Genomic DNA, 17898 nt, shown 5'->3' with positions numbered 1-17898 from the left:
GATGCTCAGAGCTAATTGCTTCCAGACCCAAAACTCAAAAAGGGATCACCCCATCTCCAGTGGCTGTTATTCTTAATTGGTTATCTCTTTTATGCCCTTCTTTATTTTCCTTTTTAAATTTTTAAAAATATTTTTAAACACATTTCCTCATGCATCATGTTGAGAAACAAAAATCAGAAGAAAAGGGAAAAACCATGAAAGAAAAAAAACAAGGGGAAAAAATGAACATAGCATATGTTGATTTATGTTCTCTCTGGACATAGATGGAATTTTCCATCCAAAATTTATTGGGATTGCCTTGGATCACTGAACCATTGAAAAGAACCAAATCTTTTATAACTGATCATTGAACAATTTTGCTGTTACTGTGCACGTTGTATTTCTGGTTCTGCTTGTTAATGCTCAGCATCAGTTCATGTAAATCTTTCTAGGCCTTTCTAAAATCAGCTTGTTCATCATTTTTTATAGAATAGTAATATTCCATTATTTCATATGCCATAACTTATTCAGCCTTTCTCCAATTCATGGGCTTATGCATTTCTTTTTGCTGTCCAAAATGATGAGAAAATTTGATGGCAAGAGAGCTGAGCCTGGAATGCATTTGTTTCAGAAAACAGTTGCATTAGAGGATGTTAGATTGAGTCTGGAGTAAAAATGAGTGCTATAAGACTAGAATTAAATTTATTCAATGGAGATAACATAACGTGATGTTTCCCTTTATGACTTCTCACACTCCAGAACCAAGGTATCATTGTCCCTCTCCCTCCATTTAGGAATGCTAACAAAGTAGAATTTATACTTATGAGACTGCATATTTCTCTTAGGACACCTATTATAAATAGATGGACACTTATTTTGTTTTGTTTTGTTTTTATAAGAAGAAATACAGAAATAGCATATAGTAGAACTACGTTGTTTGAGCCTTGCTAAATATTCTCCTTTCCCTATTACTACGAATCCTACTTCATGTACTAGAAATCTTGGGGTTTTTATGGTTTTTTATGTTTTTTAAGCCTTGAAGTTTGGAGAAGGGAGTTCCCTCTGGGGAAAAAAGTCCTGTACTTGGGATGATAAGACTTAAATTCAAATTCCAGCTTTGCTACTGAATGACATTGAGCAAGACAATCAGGTTCTTTGTACCTCAGTTTTTCTTTTTTGTAAAATTAAATAGTTTGGACTAGATTAATTTTAAGGTGCCTTCCAACCTTAGATTTATGATCCTGTGTCCCTGTGGTTGTCTTAAAGATTTGTATTAATGGATACAGAATGAAGTAAACAAAATAATAAATATATACAGTCACTCCAATTATATATTAAAAAAAAAAAAAGAAGAACAAGAAGGAAGCAAAATCTAGAAGCTGGGTAAAATTATAATAATCAGTTTGACTCCAGAAAAAATATGATAGGGAAATGTACCTCTTCCTTTTGTTGGAAAGGTGAGGAACTATGAGTACAAAATGTTATGTACAAAGTCAAATGTGGCTGTGGTATTTGTTGCTTTTACTTTAACTATTTTTCTTTGTTGTAAGAAAGGTGAAAGGAGGGGGAAGGGTGATAATTGCTGATGTTAGAAATAATTGATATAAAAACAAAATAAAGTCCTTAAAAAAAGTCTTTAGAAGAATTAGCTAGTATTGAGGAAAGAACTTGGAGATGTACATACAATATGCATGGGTTAAATAAAACATCTAAGTTCCAGAGTACTTGTAAGATTAAAGTCTACTAATACTCATTAAGGAATGATTAAACTAGAAAGAATACAAAAATCAAGAGATTTTCTATCCAATCAGAAGAAGGCTGTTTCTCAGGTGACAGAGCCATGGTTCCTGCCAACTTTTTAGCCCATATAAATCATTAAAAACAAATATGGAAGCCTCCCCAGAAAGACCAAAGTCTTGCTGTGAGAGGGGCTCCAAAATACCCCAAAAGGTTATCTTCCAAGAGAGAAATATTTCAGTCAGTGAATAGTTCTAGTCTAGTAAATTTTGGGATGGAGGGAATCTTTAGAGAGTAGAAGAAACTTCAGCCACTATGGAAGTCTATTTCTCAGGGAATCCTTGGCTCAGTGTACTAAGCAACACAAAAGGAAAAATTGCATTGATTTACAATTAATTGGAAGTCATTGGATTCAAATCTCTGCTGCATTGTTGACCACTTTTGGAAACTACTTAATCTCTGAGGGTCTATTAATTAATATTTAAAGTAAAGTGATAGTGACAGATAAAATTATGCTGTGATCTCCTATCTTTTCTAGCTCATATCTTATCTAGCTGTAAATCTATGATTATTTAAGATTTACTTTCTGGCCTTAAAGACTGGGCCTAGATGGTCTAATAGAACCTAGCTCAAAGGCTACTTCTGCTATTTAACTATCTTCATAACCTAGAATAGTCACTTAAACTCTAAACTTTTTTCTCACATAAAAAATGAAAAGATTAGACCAAATCAGAGGTGTCAAACAGGCAGGCAGTATAGCCCACAGCACCCTAAAGGAAGGCTAGAACTAGATTGAAATGTAATTGGGAAATAATTAGTAAAATAAATAAAAATATTATAAAATGGAGATATCACATTAGAAAACTAAGTCAACATGCAACTCTCTGGGCTACTCATGTATGGAATAGGAGCCCCCATTTCTATTTGAGTTCCATTTGAACTAGATAGCCTCTAAGATCATCATCTAGCCTTAAAACAAGATCCTTCTGAATGAATAAGGTTTGTAATTACATGCTCAGTTATTTTCCTGAAGGTGTTGTTGAAGGCTTTGTGTAGTAAGACTGACCTAAGGTCCTATAAGCCTCATGAGAAAATATATATTCCATTCCACAATCAACATAAAGAGACCCTTTAACTGTTCTTAATATCGAAAATATTTTGCCATGTAAAGGATTGTTTGCCATCTGGGGGAGGGGGTGGAGGGAGGGAGGGGAAAAATCAGAACAGAAGTGAATGCAAGGGATAATGTTGTAAAAAATTACCCTGGCAAGAGTTCTATCAATAAAAAGTTATTAAAAAAAAAAGAAAAGAAAATATTTTGGAAACATGTCATTCCAGCTCCATTCACACAGTGAGGCTTGCAAACAGGAGTATGTGTGGAAATAATATAAAAGAAAACTTGGCTTAGATATGGGTAGAAAACCAGTAATAGACTCCATATGCAATTGATGTCATAATAGTATGGACCCTCATCCTCAATAACTCTATTTGGTAAAGAAAATTATAAATTTACTTCAAAATGTGACTCACACGGCAGAGAAAGACTATTAGGGCTTAGATAAATGGTTTTCCCTAGGAGTACAACTACAAATCCATCTGAGTAAACAGGCATTCTATATCATATACAGTCAAAATGATTTTACAATATTTGTAAGGAAAAATGGCCCAACATTATACTCCAATCAGATCAATGACACCTACTCACACATATGACACTTTTTGTTACAGTGAAAAACTGGAAACAAAAAATAAGTATCCTCCAGTTGAGGAATAGCTGCACAAATAAGTTGTAGTATAGGAATAGAAGGGAATGTTATTGTATCATAAGGAATGATGAATATGACATATTCAAAAAAGTATGGAAAGAATGCATGAACTGATAGGGTGAAATTAGAAAAATCAGAAGACCACAATAATAATGTGACAAGAAACTATTTTAGAAGACCTTAGAACTCCAGCCCTTAAAGCATTGCCCAAGTATGACTTAATATGATTCATGATGCAACATATATCCTGTCTTTTGGCAGAAAGGTGGTGAACTAGAAGTGAAAAATGAGAAACATTCTGACAACATGGTCAATGTGTTGATTTGTTTTGGCTTAATTGTTTCAAGAGAGGCCTACTGAAGGGAAGGTTTGTTATCGGAAATTGATAAGCATGAAATACTAGAATATCAATAAAAACATTTTTGAATGCACAGAGGAAAATAATACTGAAAGGGACACAATGATTTGGTTACTACCTCATTAAAGTTAATATATCTTTCTTTAAACTATATGACAAATTCAAAGTTTCATATAGGATCTCATTCTTTGTGTGTTGAAATGTTTGTGTTGGTGACTAAGTCCATAATAAAACCCATTGTTTTTTAAAAATCAAAGAAGGACCTTGTACAGGGAAGGATTTAGGTTGTTAGAAAAGAAGAACAGAAAATGGAAAAGATAGGAAGGAAAGCACAATGGAGGATAGAAGAGAAAAAAACTCTATTAATACTTTTAGGCTCCAACATACAGTTTCTTTTTTCATTGCCCTCTTCCTCACTGCCCTTCTCAAATAGATCTGTGAATATTTATGGATGTCCCGCTTTTCTTTGCATGGTTGGGAAAGCCCAGGTTCCTGAGAGAACAGGAGGATATCAGGCAGAACCTTGGTGTTCTGACTGAAGTGATAGAATACTTGGCTACAAAAGCTTCTTTATTTGTAAAGGCCTGGGGTGGGGGAAGAGAGGCAGGACATAAGAACTTATGGATCAGCTTTTTAGGCTCAAGGATCCGAAGGGAGAGGACTGCCTTCAGGGGCATCTGGACAGATACGCTTGAGAGGGGGTGCCCCTTCGGAGTCTTCAGTCTCCCCCACAGCTGCCTCAGGTACAGGGGGCACTGGTTCAAAGACTGGGTAAGCTTCAGGAACCTGGGGAGGAGGAACTGAGGATAAGTTTTCCTACATTCCAAGAATTTTGCTCCTCTCTCCCAGCCCTTCCACATCCCTTATTCCCTATTCCTTCAAAGCCAGACATCTTTCTTCAGCCTTTCTTACCTCAGCCTCCAATAACTCGGGCACAGGCTCTTCCTTGGTCAGCATTGGGGGTTCATCTGTCCCACCTATAGTCACACTTCCTGGTTCTGGAATAATAATGAAGCAGGTCATCCTAGGAAACAAGGTGCTAAAGATCATAAGGGGAAACCAATGGAGTTGTTTGAGTTCTTACCTCTTTCCTGACCCAGTCTTGGGGGCTGGGCATCTTCAGGAGCTCCATCTGGTTGAGCAGCAGGTGAAGCTGGTCGACTAGGCTGAGGAGTTCCCCCTGGGCTGGGCTCTGTGCCCTTCTGCAGGGAACTCTCTGAATGGAAACTCTGATTGCTGTTCTCATCTGCTGGGGGGGAGAGAGGCTGGGAGAGATGGGCTTGGGTGCCTTGGCTTCTTCTGCTTTAAGATCTCCTCTCCCTTCCCCCACCCAAGACTTCCATTCTCCTACCCTCCAGATGCCCCTACATACCACTGAGGTCAAGCAAGATAAGGGGACCACCCCCTCTCGGACTGGCTCCCCGACCCCTCCGCTCCCTGACTCGGGGCCTCTCAGCCCCACTTCCCACCCGTCGACGTTCCTGCAGAAGGGAAAAGGAAAAGGAAGTTCAAGAATGGTAGAAAAGGGAGTGACTTAGTTAGGAGAGGGAATGAGAAAGTTTCCTAAGAAAGAAAAAAGAGTAAGACCCTGAAGGAATTCAGCTCTTTTCAACAAATATTCATTAGACACCTCCAGTATTCAGGGATTTGTGCTAAGGTATGGAGGGGATAATTTTTTAAAAATTAAGAGACCAGCCCTCTAAGAGCTGGGAGACAGACACATATATCAATAATCCAAAAGAATACATAATCAGTTCATTGCGGACTTGCAAAGAGGATTCTATGGATTTGGAAGAAAGGAGGTACAGCTATTACTTCTAAGCCCAGGGAAAATTTCAAAACAGAGGATATATTTGAGTTTGGCTTTAAAAAATGAGTAAAAATTCAACTGGTGAGAAGGGAATAGGGACATTTTAGGTACAAGAAATTGGTAGGAAAGCATAGAGGACAGAAAACAGTCTACTTTGGCTTAACCAGTCAGTAGAGATGAAAGAAAGCTGCAGGAGGGAAGTCTGCAAAGCTGGATGATGCCTAGTGGTGGAGGGCCTTGACTGCCAGGCAAAGGAGCTTGACCTTCAATAGGTAGACAACCTGAAACCGCAGAAGATTTTGAGCAATGACATGACTAGATATGGCAAGCCATGGGAAGAGGGGGAGGGAAAACATCTGGCAGCAATATGAAGGATGGATTTAGAGGCTATTGCAATAATCCAGGTGGGAAGAGAGAGGGTGGTAGCAAATAGAAATAGGAAGAATAGGACAGATGCAAATGTCACAGCAGTCATAAGAGTCAACAGACTTTAGTAACTTATAGGATATGAGAAGAAAGAATCCAATAGGGGAGAGTGGGATAGTGACACTGAGAAAAAACAGGTAAAGCAGGGGAAGGATATATAATGTTACAAAGAAGAGAAAGAAAAGGAATAGAGAAGCAATGATGTTGAAAGGGATTTCTCTCACCTCCTCATGTGGGTCCACAACAGGCACCCACTTGTAGATACGGAGGGAAGTGTCTCCCACTGTCACCCAGCGTTTCTCCCTGGGGGTGGTCCACAAAGCCAGATCAGCCAGAGCCAGAAATTCACCCCTCCAACACACACACACACACACACACACACACACACACACACACACACACACTCTCACTGTTCTATGGCACAGCTATCTTTGGAGAAGAGAAAAACAGCAACCTGGTGGGATATACTTAAATACCTAAAGGTTTGGAGGGTGGTCTTTCTGAGACCCTCCTACTCCTCCTCTCACTGTTACTGCCATGTTACTGTCCCATATCCCTTCCCCTCCTCCTTATCTCAAACCCAACCTTCCAGTCCCTGGGCCCCGTTCTCACCATCTCCGGACCTTTTCGATGGTTGCCATCACCTTCTTGATGTCATCCTTGGCCCGGCTCCTGGTCTCAGCCCTCACTGTCCGGCCCGCCATGGGAATTGAGGTGTTGCTTCTCCTGAGGCCCACCTGGCCTGCACTAGGGACCCTGACTCTGCCCCTCCTGGACTCCCCGAATCCCTCTCTCTGGGTCACTTGATGCTCTTTTCCCCTCGAGTTCCCTCTCTGCCTTGCTCAGTTTTGCCTCTTCCTCCCTTCCAGACTGTCCCTTTCTCCCCTTACCCCTTGTTCACTGGCTTCCTGTTTCCCCCACTTCTCAATCTACCCGGCTGTTTGTTTCACTACCTCTCTTCCTTTCCCTCTTGGTTTTCCATCCTATCTTCCTGCTTTAATTTTTTTTTTCTTTTCTCTCCTCCCCGCTGTCTGTCGTCTTCCCTTCTCTCTGTGAGTCACTCTTCCTGCCTCCCTCACTGTCTCTCCTTCCCTTTCTTCTGTTCCCTGTCGTCAGTGTCTGTCTCCCTCTCTGTCACCTCTCTCTGGCTTCTTCTATGAGCCCGCCCCTACCCCAGCCGCCCCCTAGTTCTGCTCTGGCTTGGGGATTTCCCTGCTGCAGCCAGGAAACCCAGGAGCAGCAGTCCCCTGGACGAGACACTCCGCCCCCTGTCCTGACTGCACTTCCCCGCCCACCCTGGCTCCCCCACAGCGCCCCCTGCCCTCCAGAGACAGGACCAGGACCTGGCAGTAGAGGCGGGGGCAGGGCTGGGGGCAGGGGGAGGGGGAGGTCCCTACCCGATTTCAGTTTGAGCTACTTTGACTGCCCCCTTGTGCCTGTAGAGTTTTCTGCCTCTGTGTGCATGTGAGAATAGTGTGGATCTGTTGGCAAGTATGTATCATTGTGGGCATTAATGCCATCCAGTCTGTACATTCTTGCTGAGCCTGTTTGTGAGGGTCCTTAGCTCACCGTGCACAGCATCTGTGGGTGCTGGTATAATAGTCAGCTAGTGGGGCTGTGCCACGGGCCTGAGTGTTTGTGGACACCACTGTTTCATCCCTCTGCAGGCACCCACACCTACTATATTAGGTATCCTTTTAAAATGTATCTGTCAGTTTGCTTGCCTGTATCTAGTTGGTGGCATTTAGATGTGTTTGTTCAAACGTATGGTGTAGATCTATTGGTGTATTGCACATACCTATGACTGAAACTCCTGTTTCACCTTCCTTATCAACCCCCAGAAGTCTCTTCCCCTTCCTCCCTCCACCCCCTGACTCCTGGGGGTAGTAGTTCCCTTGATGTTTCCCCAGGAAGCTATCCAATAGGCACATTCTTCGAATTCCAGGCATGCTAGTTCCCTCCCTGAACCCAGGAGTCCTCCTCTTCCTTCCCCCCACCCCCACCCCAACTCCTAGCTTCTTTCCTTTAACTGCCCTCTCAGAACTTTGACAGTCCCTGCCCCTTTGCTGCTGGGTGACCTCATCAGCAAGGTGACAGTTGTGTCCAGTTCCTAGACTAAGAGAAAAGCTGAAACTCTGGGAGGGAGAAACCCTGAGATCCTTAAGATTTCTATCTACTCAAGACCTATAATACCCCCTCCAGGGCCTTCCTCCACTCCTCAGGGCAGGGCTGAAAGGTGAGCTCAGGGCCCTGGAATCTGGGCTTGGGGTGAGGTGGGGGGGAGTTTGGGGGTGGGCCCTGATTGGTTGATAGTGGACCACGCCCCCTACCCCCCTTTTTCTTCCCTCCTTCTTCTCTCTGGGCAGGGGAGGAGGGGGCATGTAAGGGAACCGGGACCAGCCAGGGGACGGAGGGGGCCAACATGAGCCAGAGGGAGGGAAACAAGGGTAAGGGACTTCTGGGTCTTGGAAAAATATCGTCTAGAAGACAAAGCTGGGAATTTGGGCAAGATTGCAGGTTAATAGGAGGAACACGATTCGGACCTACAGGTTAAGTGCCCAGGGCTGTATTATACTGTCTGTGTTCTGGAAAGGAGAGTTTAGTGACTAAAGAGCAAAAGTATGGATTTTAAGAAAGGAAAGGGACCTGATTAAGAAAATGGAGGAAGGGCTTAGAGGAGGAAACGAAAAGGATAGGACTTCAGGTGAAAGTGGTGCTGTAGAAGTGAAGTAGACACGTTATATGTTGGAGAGAAGAAAAGAGTCTAGGGTTGAAAATCTTAGGCAAAAATATCAGCTTCTGACTGAGGAGTCAAGTCCCAGAATCTGAATTAATGTATTAAGGTCAATTAATGTCTAGGTGGGGGACAAGGTGGGGGAGGGTAGGATGCAAGGAAGATCTTTGCTCTTTATACAGGAGAACCAGAGCTAAGCTACCTGAGTTAAGGGAGGGAGGGTCTTGGGAAGAAAGAGGTGGGTGGGGTGTGGGTGTGTGTATGGGGGGGGTGAGAGAGAGAGAGGAAAGAGAGGGGGGGAGAGAGAGAGAGAGAGAGAGAGACAGAGAGAGAGAGAGAGAGAGAGAGAGAGAGAGAGAGAGAGAGAGAGAGAGAGAGAGAAACTGAGCAGGAAAAGATATTGGGGAGATAGGCATTTGAGGCCAAGCATGGGTTAAAGAACTTGGTCACCTTTGCGTGTTGCTGCCTTCTTACTAGTCCTCCCCCTACAATATGAAGCACCATGTGTCTAGCGTCTGCTTAAGTTCTTTGCATCCTGGGAAATGTAGTTTTCTCTTAGGCAAGTGTAAAAAAGATCCTGGGCATATATTCAAGTGTTTTCCATATCCTAAATTAGAACAGGGATTCTAAACCTAAGGTCTGCAAATTTGGTTTCCCCCCACACCTTTGTTTTGTTATATTTTGATGAGCATTTAAATATAATTAATAAGTATTATATTTTATACATGTAAAAACCATAATTCGGAGAAGGGGTCCACAGGTTTTTCTAGGCTATCAAGAGAGTATGACACACAAAAAAATTAAGAACTTCTGTCCTAGAATTTCCCCTTGTTGGCTTTGGGGGTGTATACAGAGGGACTAGATTATAAAAGAAACTGTTAAAAATTAGACCCTTGAATAACTGAACTCCTAATTAAGAGCAGTCTGAGGCCAATTCAAGTTATTAATCAACTTGCCAGGATTCTGAATTGTAGTTGGTTTTATCAGAGATTACTTCAGGGTACTATAATACATACCTAGGATTTGTGATTAATATAGTCATTGGAGCCTCCCCTTTGGATTCCCACGCCTAACCTTGTACTTTGCTACTTCCAGTCCTTATAGATCAATTTCTCCTTTCAAATAACTAGGGTAGAGGAAAATAGGATCGTAGCCCTAATTGTCATAAAGTGAGAATGTGGAACCAAGTTATGAATTAGGTACTAAAAATAGTATGCTATGGGGGGAAGGGAGACCTAGCCTATCGGGAGACCTGGATTTTGATCCCTCCTCATCCCTCCCCTGTCCCCTCCAGTGGACTTACAGTCCCATTCCTCGGCCTCATCTTTCCCCCACCTTGAGGCCAAGATACGTCAGACCCACAGCCTTGCAAGGCTCCTCACTAGCTATGCTGAACAACTGCTTCAGGAATATGTGAGTATGGAGGTGGGAAGTGATGGGGTGGAGGAGGGAATGGGGAAAGATGGAGACAATTGTCCTATACCCTTTGAATTATTCAATTTTAGGGGCAATCCCTGGAAAGACCATCTAATCCAACTCTGCCATTATACAAAAGAAACTTAAGTTTTCCAGAATTAGAACTAGGATTAGAGAATCCAGAGCCATTGATTCTTAGGGTAGAGTTCTTGATGCCAGACTAGGCTTGGCTTTGTTTTAAAGGATAGATAACTTTAGAATTAGAAATAAGCAAGATCAGAACTCATTCCCATGTATATAAAAGAAAATCCACTTTCTGTTGGTTTCCCTTTCAGGTCAAGTTATTAATCACTAAAAGCTTTATCTTTTCACTGCATAGCAAATTTCCTTCCATCCCACCTGCCTCACTACCAGCTTTCTCTGAGAAGCCCCTAGTGCTGATGAGAGAAACATACAGGCACAAATGAAATTGGTGGAAGGTGGGAGAGAAATGTTATGCCGTGTATCCAAATTCAAATCCCAGTGATCCATGGGCTAGTCACTGTTAGATCATTACTGTTTTGGACTATCTCTGCTGTAGGACCTCACCATTAACACTGATTTGGAGAAGCTGCAGTGCAAGTCTCAAAGAACTAAGTTCTATTTCTGGCTCTGTTTACACATGTTGTATGACCTTGGGCAACTAACATCCCTTTTGTGCCTCAGTTTCCTATAAGATTATTCCAGATTCTAAGATTCTAATCGGAATCCAGCCCTGCAAAGGGGAGCATTCCCCTGGGAGGGATAATAGACATCCATATTTGGAGGGGGGAGAGGGAAGAAAAATCTTGTGTTATTGGTAAGGAAGATTTTATAGCATAAAGAAGATCAATTTCCCTAATGAGAACCAAGCAAGAGGAGCAAAGAGGCCTGGGAGGCTTCATCAAAGCTGGTAGAAAATAAGGTGATTTTATAGTATAAGTGGTTCCTATTCAGGGGAGTTGCTCTTGCCTGGTATTTTTATAGAAGACTGGGGATCTGTTGCCTTAAATGGGATCCTCCAGGGAGGGTCTATCCAAAGGTAAGAAATGATTCCTAACACCTCTCCCAACCCTTCCCTTACAGGTCCAGCATCAGGGGGACCCATTCGGGCTGCCCAGCTTCTCTCCCCCAGGGTTACCAGTGCCTGGGCTGAACTCCCCGGCCCCAACTCGTTCAGGGCTCCCCACCCTTGAGCGGCTGCAGCTTGATGCAGCTGCCCTGAACTCACTGTCCCCACTTCTGGATACCATCTGCCACCTCCAGGCTGACCTCAATCCTTTTGCCTGTAGGCTCCTCCGACGGCTAGAAGATGCCTCTCACCAGTCAAGGGCACTGGGGAATGCTGTAGAGGTTGTTCTGGGGGTACTAGGTGCAGCCCCAGGGCCCCCAGGGCCCCACCCCATTCTTCCTGAATCTCCTGGGGTCTTCCTGGTTAAGTTGTTGGGCTACCGGGTATGTGGATTATACCATGAGTGGGTATGCTGCACAGAAGGTGACCTAGACCAGTTGATGCAGGAAGGGCTAGGTTGAGAGAGAGGCCCACCTTATCCCACATAGTCCCCCTTGGAAGGGCCACCAGCTAGCTTTCTTCCCACCCATCTTCATTTTCTGTCACCATCCCTTCACTAGCATACTCCTCTTATCTCCATCTCTGAGATTCTTTGTTTACTTCATTTTCTAACTGCTTCTCTGCTTTGGATTAGCCCCTATAGTCAGTCAATATCTGCTTAAGATATCACTATAGAAGAAAGTTGCAAGACATTTCCCCAGAGGAGCCTTCAGCCTAATTACCTCTGAAGCCCACATTGTCTTACCCCTAAATCCTACCCTATCCCCTCAAGGATCTCTATTGTTCCCCATACCCCTAATTTACCTTATTATCCCCTCTTATTTTCCCTTTCTCATTCCTCTAACTCCCTAATTCTAGCAAACAGGCTATGACATCAGTGTCATATTTCATCAGTGAAATAGATCCCCCTGAAAAGGAGATTTTTATTTCTGAGAATAAATTAATTTTTTTGTAAATTAAAAAAATAACCTTCTGTGTACAGTTCTTGAAGTTGGGAGGTACAGTGTCAAGGGGGAATTGGGCTTATTTCTTGATACAGATTAAACACAAATTGCAGGAATACAGCATAAATATAGCATTAAATAAAAGAACTCAGATCCCTAGACAATGACATCCTACTCTGAGAGTCAGAAGATGAAAGACTATTGGGTGGAAAAATCAATATGATTTGAAGAAAAAGTAAATGTTTGATACTAAACACTAGAAAATAGCTAATATAGAAAATGCAATGGCATCTGTTAAGAAACAGCAGGAGCCCAAAGTCATGGGTGGTGAGGTAGACTTAATGAGGAAATTAATCCCTCTAGAGGTAGGAAGTAAAATCCATTCACACAGGACATCATATCCTGTACTGCACATGCCCAAATAAATGAGAAAGCTTAAAGTAACTTAAGTCTCATCCATTCAGCATTGACCCCCAAATACCTGCTCATACTCTTCTACAATGGAGGTCCTGCCTACACTGCCCTGGCACAGCCAATACCACTGGAATCCCTACTGAGTAGGAACACTGGGGAGAATCAGGCCAGTGGCTCCAGAGGACAAATTAAGAGGCATGGCCTCATGGCAGCTGACTTGCCCCTTAGGAACAGCACACTGCAACTCTTCCTTTCAAAAGTGTGCAGGAAATAGTTGCCATTTCATACAGGAAGTCCAGCCTGTTCCTTATGCCACATATTTGGCCTTAAGAAGAGCCATGTCCCGCACAGCCCTGTCCGTCCAGTGTCCATATTCCCGGGTTACCACATAGCCTCGACATTTCCTCTCAAATGCAGAGGCTCCAAAGGGTGCAGGTCCAAGAGCATCCACTTCAGGAGGAATGGATACCCCCAGGACAGTCATAACAGAAGCCATATTGCCCATCAGGCCCTGGGCCCGGAGCCTTGCAGCTGCCAGTTGAGATAGCAAGACAGAACTGCCAGGGTTGAGGTCAGCTTGGTCATCATTCACAAGCTGAAGATGCTGGGCCAGAGCTGAGAAAGCGCCTCGAGTCTGAATTAGCCTTTCACCATCTCCCAGACCTCTCCACAACATAAAGGGGACAGCTGCAGGGGGGAGGCTGCTCAACTGGAGCTCAGGGGCTGAGAAGCCCGGGTCACTGAAGGGACTGCCTTGGTACTGGAGCTGTGGAAACAACAGAAAGTACATAAGAGTGTAAGCAAGATACTCGAGTCACATAGGCCCCTAGATGGAACAGGTTCAGGACCCAGGTGAAAGGATTTAGGTAATACAATGGATAAATCACTGGAGTACAATCTCACCTCAGATACTTTCTAGTTGTCTTCTAGATGAACAAGTCACTTGACATTTTGCCTCAGTTTCCTCAATTGCCAAATGTGGATAATACCACTCACCTTGCAGGATTATTGTGAGAATCAAATAAGATATTTGCATAGTGCCTGACAAAAAATAGACTCTATATAAATGCTTATTCCTTTCCCTTCTCCTTTGAATTTCTACAACCATTGAATCCTATGAATGGAAAGGACTTAGAGATTATTCAGTCACAGGATTCTTAAGATGGAAGGGACAAAAGGATCTTCTACTCCAATTCATCCTGACATGAGAATCCCCTTGGACAATAAATAGCAGCTGACATTTTTACAGCCATTTCAAGTTTGCAAAACATTATACCTACTTCATCATGATTGATTCTTGATACAACTCTGTGAGGGAGGCAATTTATGTGTCATTATCCTAATTTTATAGATGAGGAAACTGAATCTAAGAGAGGTAAATTGACCTCTTCATGGTCATACAGCAAATATTAAGAGATAAGATTCAATTTCTGTTCTCAAATTCTCGGTTTGTTTGTAAGTAATTGGTATTAAGTGACTTGCCCAGGATCACACTGCTAGTAAGTTTCTGAGGTCAAATTTGAACTTAAGTCCTCCTGACTACACAGCCAGTGCTCTATCTACTTTGACACCTACCTGTCCTGTTCTCTAATTCTAAATCAATTGTTTCTATTTTATCAACTACCTTTTTTTAATTTTAATTTTTTTTTAATAACGTCCCTCACAAGTGATCAGGCTTCTGCTTGAAGACCTCTCTTGATATAGAAACTTACTCATTGTAGAGGCAGCTAGTTCTGTTTTGGACAGCTCTAATGGTTAGACAGTTTCCCTTTCCATTCGGCCTAATTTTAATATTTCGCCACTTCTACCCTCTAGGAGTCAAAAAGATAAAGTCTAATCTTTCTTCCACATAATAGCCCTTCACAAGAGCTCTGATCTTCCAACTCTAGCCCAATAAATATACAAAATCTATGTTAACTTTCAGTTTATAGAGAAGGAATCCAAATTCCAGAGAAAAGAAATAACTTGCTCACCCACTTGGTAGGAGAGCTGGGACTAGAATCTGAGATATGCTGGTAGCCATTTTAATAACTGGCTTTCCAGGAAAATAAATGTAGGAATGAAGATTTAAGTTTAATCTGAACTGTTAACATTTTCTCCATCATTATCTTAAGCCTAGACAGTCAACAAAACAATAAATCGGTTCTGATTTGTAGCCATGTGCCAATTTCTGAGGTGTAAATGCCTACACTGAAAATGTCATAGTTGCATTTCAGGAGTTGGTGGGAGCAGGCTCCAACATACCTATAACTAAAACCCAATTCTCCTGACTGCTAATAATCTCCTTGGCAGGTGTTGAGGTAATAATAAAAATTACAATCTGCATTTATATTTGACTTTATAATTTTCAAAATGGAGTTGCGACTTTTCTCTATATCCCTTCCCTCAGTTTTCTATTCCTAAAATCTCCTTCCTTTCCTCTATTGAAGACTTCTCTTTGACATCTCTTATTTTACCCCAACAGGAAGAACCCTTTTCTCGCAGCCCTATTTTATCTCCAGTGTAAGAACCTCCTCCCACCTGGCCAGCAGTCCACTCTCACTCACATAAGTCTGCAGCAGCACCGAAGTGTTCTTCTGCATGTAGAGGGCCAAGTTATAGGCTTGGTTGATGGGGTCAGCCAGGGATAATGGGGCACCCAGGGTAAAGGGTTCCAGCAGCAGAGACAATAGGCAGGGGACAACTGGTTGAAAGACAGAGAGAAAGTCAGAGACAGGTTTGAGACTTCTCTGTGAGGATCTAACTTCCATTTCTCCAGAAGGCAAGAGCCTTGTCCTATAAAAATTCCCAGCAGATGAAGAGAAAAAAAGGCAAATCTCCCCAAACCAGGCCCAAAGGCACCTGCAGACAGTTCCCTGAAAGGATAGACAGACAGATGTGTTAAACGAGCCATCCTGGCTCTCCCTCCAATTTCTGAGCCCAGATGCTCTGTCCCTCAGGTCCTGTGATTCAGGACTTCTGTCCTCCACAAGTTCAGCTACTTACCTAGTAGGTTGGTCATGTTTGTTCCTCTTTCCTTTGCTCTCTGTCTCTAGGTCCCAGGGGCACCTGTTCTCCCTGGCCCTACCCTGAGGTCCTTTATACCTTTTATCCCTGAGGCTTTGGATGGGACAGGCAGAGGACCACACCCTGGAGGAGGGAAGAAGTGGAGGGGGGGAAGAGCCCAGGAAGCAGGAATGGGAATTGGACAGAAAAGAGGGTGACAGGAAAAAAGAAGGAAGGAGGCTGTAGAAGACGAGAGATGCCATGGGAAGGAAGGTTTGGGAGACTCAAAGGAGAAGAAACAGAAAGGAAGGAGGAAAGATAGAAAGGGGATAAATGGGAAGGAAGCCAAGGTAAACCCAATGGGAAAAGGGCCTGAGAACAAAGTAAAGAGGCTGCAGAGGGATTCTCCAACAGGATAACCATGGCCCCCAGCTCTGTTTTCCTTGCTTCCCCCCACCATTCCTCCATTGCCTGGCCTGTAAAACACCAGAAGCAAAGGAGGGAGAGGGCTGAGGGCGGGGAGGGGATTATGGGGGACAATGGGGCCGCCCCGATCCCTGCAGCTCAGCACGTCCTGAGATCTAGTTTCCCCCAGAGGCGGCTCTACTCCGCCCCTCAGGAAAGGCTTTCTCTGTCCTTCAGCACCCTCGAAACCCTACCCCCATTCCACCCTTGGCACCCAGTAAGCCACGAAGGCTCTTGGCTAGGAGAAGAGGGCAAATGGTATCCTAGAGGACAGGAACATCTGGATTCTGAGCTGGAAACAATTATTCTACAAAAATTCACCAAACACTATGGGATTCCTCTCTATGGCTGGGGATACCAAAAAATAGTTCCCTAAGAACATGGATCTGAGGGCAGGGCAGCTGGATCCCTGAAATAGAGCAGGGGTACCCATCTTTTAGGCTATAGTCTGAGAAGGTGGGAGGAGCAGTAATCATAGGGAGAATTTGTCTCTGAGTTACTGCAAGGTGTATAAGACTCAATGTGCATATCAAAGTCATTTTTATCTCTGTTGAGCAAGCATACCATAACATCTCATACACTACTATTTTTCAAACATATGCAGAATTTGTTGCAATAAAATACAAATTCACTTGCATGTCATTGGATTAATACCTTTTGTTATTATGTATTTTTTCAAATAGATATGATTAATATAACTACTATCAGAAGTTAATGTTCTGTCACTTAACAAGAATTATATTTTTAAAAGTTGAAATTGGGAGAAATCTTGCTCTCCTGATCCTGAATAGGTCCTATGTTCAATCACCTATTGCCTAGCCTCAGAGTCACTCAGTGGCCAGGCCCCCAGTCTAATCCCCATCCAGGCCTTGGAGCCAATATACTGTCCTACCCTACCTGCCCTGAGGCCTCCACTTCTGGGTAGAAGGATAGGAGCAGCAACCAAATGCCTGGGACTTTGAGATACCAGCTTCCTGAGGTCTTGAAGCTGACAGGGCAGGCCAGGAAGTAGAAGTCTAGCTGCAGAATTAGAGCCAAAAAAAGGTGACTTGGGAACTAGCTCCAAGATGGCAAGCCAGGAGCAAAAGCATGGACAATATACTTGGAAGCTGATGTGAAGCCAGATATGTAAAGAAGAGCAAAGGCCCTTTGGCAAGCAGGCCTCTGGCTGAGGGGGCTGTATGGGGGGAGTAGGTGATGTCAGGGGATTAGCTTGGACTCATTGAGAGGGCTCAGTGAGGCGTGGGGCTGGCAGGAGGGGGAAGGAGGCAGGAACCCGATCTGAGATCTATTCACAGGTGAAGGGTATACGTGGAGGCAGGAAGGGAGAAGGCAATTTAGGGTGTCTGGATACAGGTGATTCGTTTGGTGATCTGGGTATGATATTCCTCCTCTACCACCTCAGCATCTCTCTTTCCCATGCCTTATGTCTTAAGATTCTGCCCCTATTCTCTATCCAGACCTTGTGCTATTACTAAGACCTTATTTTCCCCTCTTTTAAGATCTGTTCTCACCTCTCTCTGAACTTCATCTTCCTCTTTCTCTAGTTTTCATTTCTCTCTCCCCTTTTTAGGTTTATTTTTCCTATGTCTATCTCATTCCCTTGCCTCCAGTTTTACTTCCCTTTTTCTCCCCTGGTCTCAGACATTCTCCTCCTGGCCTCTAAACTCTCCCTAGGTAAGAGAGAGGTCCTCCCAAGAAAGCTGAGACCAAACAGATTATTCTCAAGAGACAAGTTTCTTCCAGCTCCTCAGAAAAGGCAGCTCTAATGATG

The 17898-nt window shown here is 43.2% G+C and overlaps 3 protein-coding genes across 5 annotated transcripts; 1 reads left to right on the top strand and 2 right to left on the bottom strand.

Annotated features, from left to right (window-relative positions):
* Positions 1–4392: 4392 nt before the first annotated feature.
* On the bottom strand, positions 4393–7350 carry BCL7C (BAF chromatin remodeling complex subunit BCL7C). Of its 3 annotated transcripts, none has more exons than XM_051998904.1 (6): positions 6689–7350; positions 6301–6379; positions 5213–5321; positions 4925–5089; positions 4753–4838; positions 4393–4626 (listed from the first exon to the last, which is right to left on the bottom strand). In XM_051998904.1, the coding sequence occupies exons 1-6, from the start codon at positions 6778–6780 to the stop codon at positions 4480–4482; spliced, it is 678 nt and encodes a 225-aa protein (XP_051854864.1). In that variant the 5' UTR covers positions 6781–7350; the 3' UTR covers positions 4393–4479. The 3 variants fall into 3 exon arrangements, with proteins under 3 accessions (XP_051854864.1, XP_051854873.1, XP_051854881.1); XM_051998913.1 differs by having other exon boundaries at positions 4925–5086; XM_051998921.1 differs by lacking the exon at positions 5213–5321 and having other exon boundaries at positions 4925–5105; positions 6689–7349.
* Positions 7351–8409: 1059 nt separating this feature from the next.
* LOC127562888 (cardiotrophin-1-like) lies at positions 8410–12284 on the top strand. The gene is made up of 3 exons (XM_051998933.1): positions 8410–8523; positions 10105–10223; positions 11331–12284. The coding sequence occupies exons 1-3, from the start codon at positions 8499–8501 to the stop codon at positions 11775–11777; spliced, it is 591 nt and encodes a 196-aa protein (XP_051854893.1). The 5' UTR covers positions 8410–8498; the 3' UTR covers positions 11778–12284.
* An 80-nt stretch (positions 12285–12364) lies between these two features.
* On the bottom strand, positions 12365–15675 carry LOC127545121 (cardiotrophin-2-like). The gene is made up of 3 exons (XM_051972201.1): positions 15660–15675; positions 15221–15357; positions 12365–13440 (listed from the first exon to the last, which is right to left on the bottom strand). Exons 1-3 carry the CDS (start codon positions 15673–15675, stop codon positions 12982–12984), a joined length of 612 nt encoding a protein of 203 aa, XP_051828161.1. The 3' UTR covers positions 12365–12981.
* Between the last annotated feature and the right edge of the window lie 2223 nt (positions 15676–17898).

This window comes from Antechinus flavipes, chromosome 1 (assembly GCF_016432865.1).
Source record: "Antechinus flavipes isolate AdamAnt ecotype Samford, QLD, Australia chromosome 1, AdamAnt_v2, whole genome shotgun sequence".
NCBI lineage: Eukaryota > Metazoa > Chordata > Mammalia > Dasyuromorphia > Dasyuridae > Antechinus > Antechinus flavipes.
Note: the sequence above shows the minus strand (reverse complement) of the source record. Positions and strands in the feature narration are given on the sequence as shown.

Excerpts from the sequence above, each read along its gene's own strand:
- LOC127562888 (XM_051998933.1), top strand. The coding sequence starts at position 8,499 with ATGAGCCAGAGGGAGGGAAACAAGG. Across the intron at positions 8,524-10,104 it reads CCAGAGGGAGGGAAACAAGG|TGGACTTACAGTCCCATTCC; the intron begins GTAAGGGACTTC and ends TGTCCCCTCCAG. Across the intron at positions 10,224-11,330 it reads AACAACTGCTTCAGGAATAT|GTCCAGCATCAGGGGGACCC; the intron begins GTGAGTATGGAG and ends CTTCCCTTACAG.
- BCL7C (XM_051998904.1), bottom strand. The coding sequence starts at position 6,780 with ATGGCGGGCCGGACAGTGAGGGCTGAGACCAGGAGCCGGGCCAAGGAT. Across the intron at positions 6,380-6,688 it reads ATCGAAAAGGTCCGGAGATG|GGAGAAACGCTGGGTGACAG; the intron begins GTGAGAACGGGG and ends GACCACCCCCAG. Across the intron at positions 4,627-4,752 it reads CCGAGTTATTGGAGGCTGAG|GTTCCTGAAGCTTACCCAGT; the intron begins GTAAGAAAGGCT and ends CCTCCTCCCCAG.
- LOC127545121 (XM_051972201.1), bottom strand. Across the intron at positions 13,441-15,220 it reads CGGTGCTGCTGCAGACTTAT|CTCCAGTACCAAGGCAGTCC; the intron begins GTGAGTGAGAGT and ends TTGTTTCCACAG.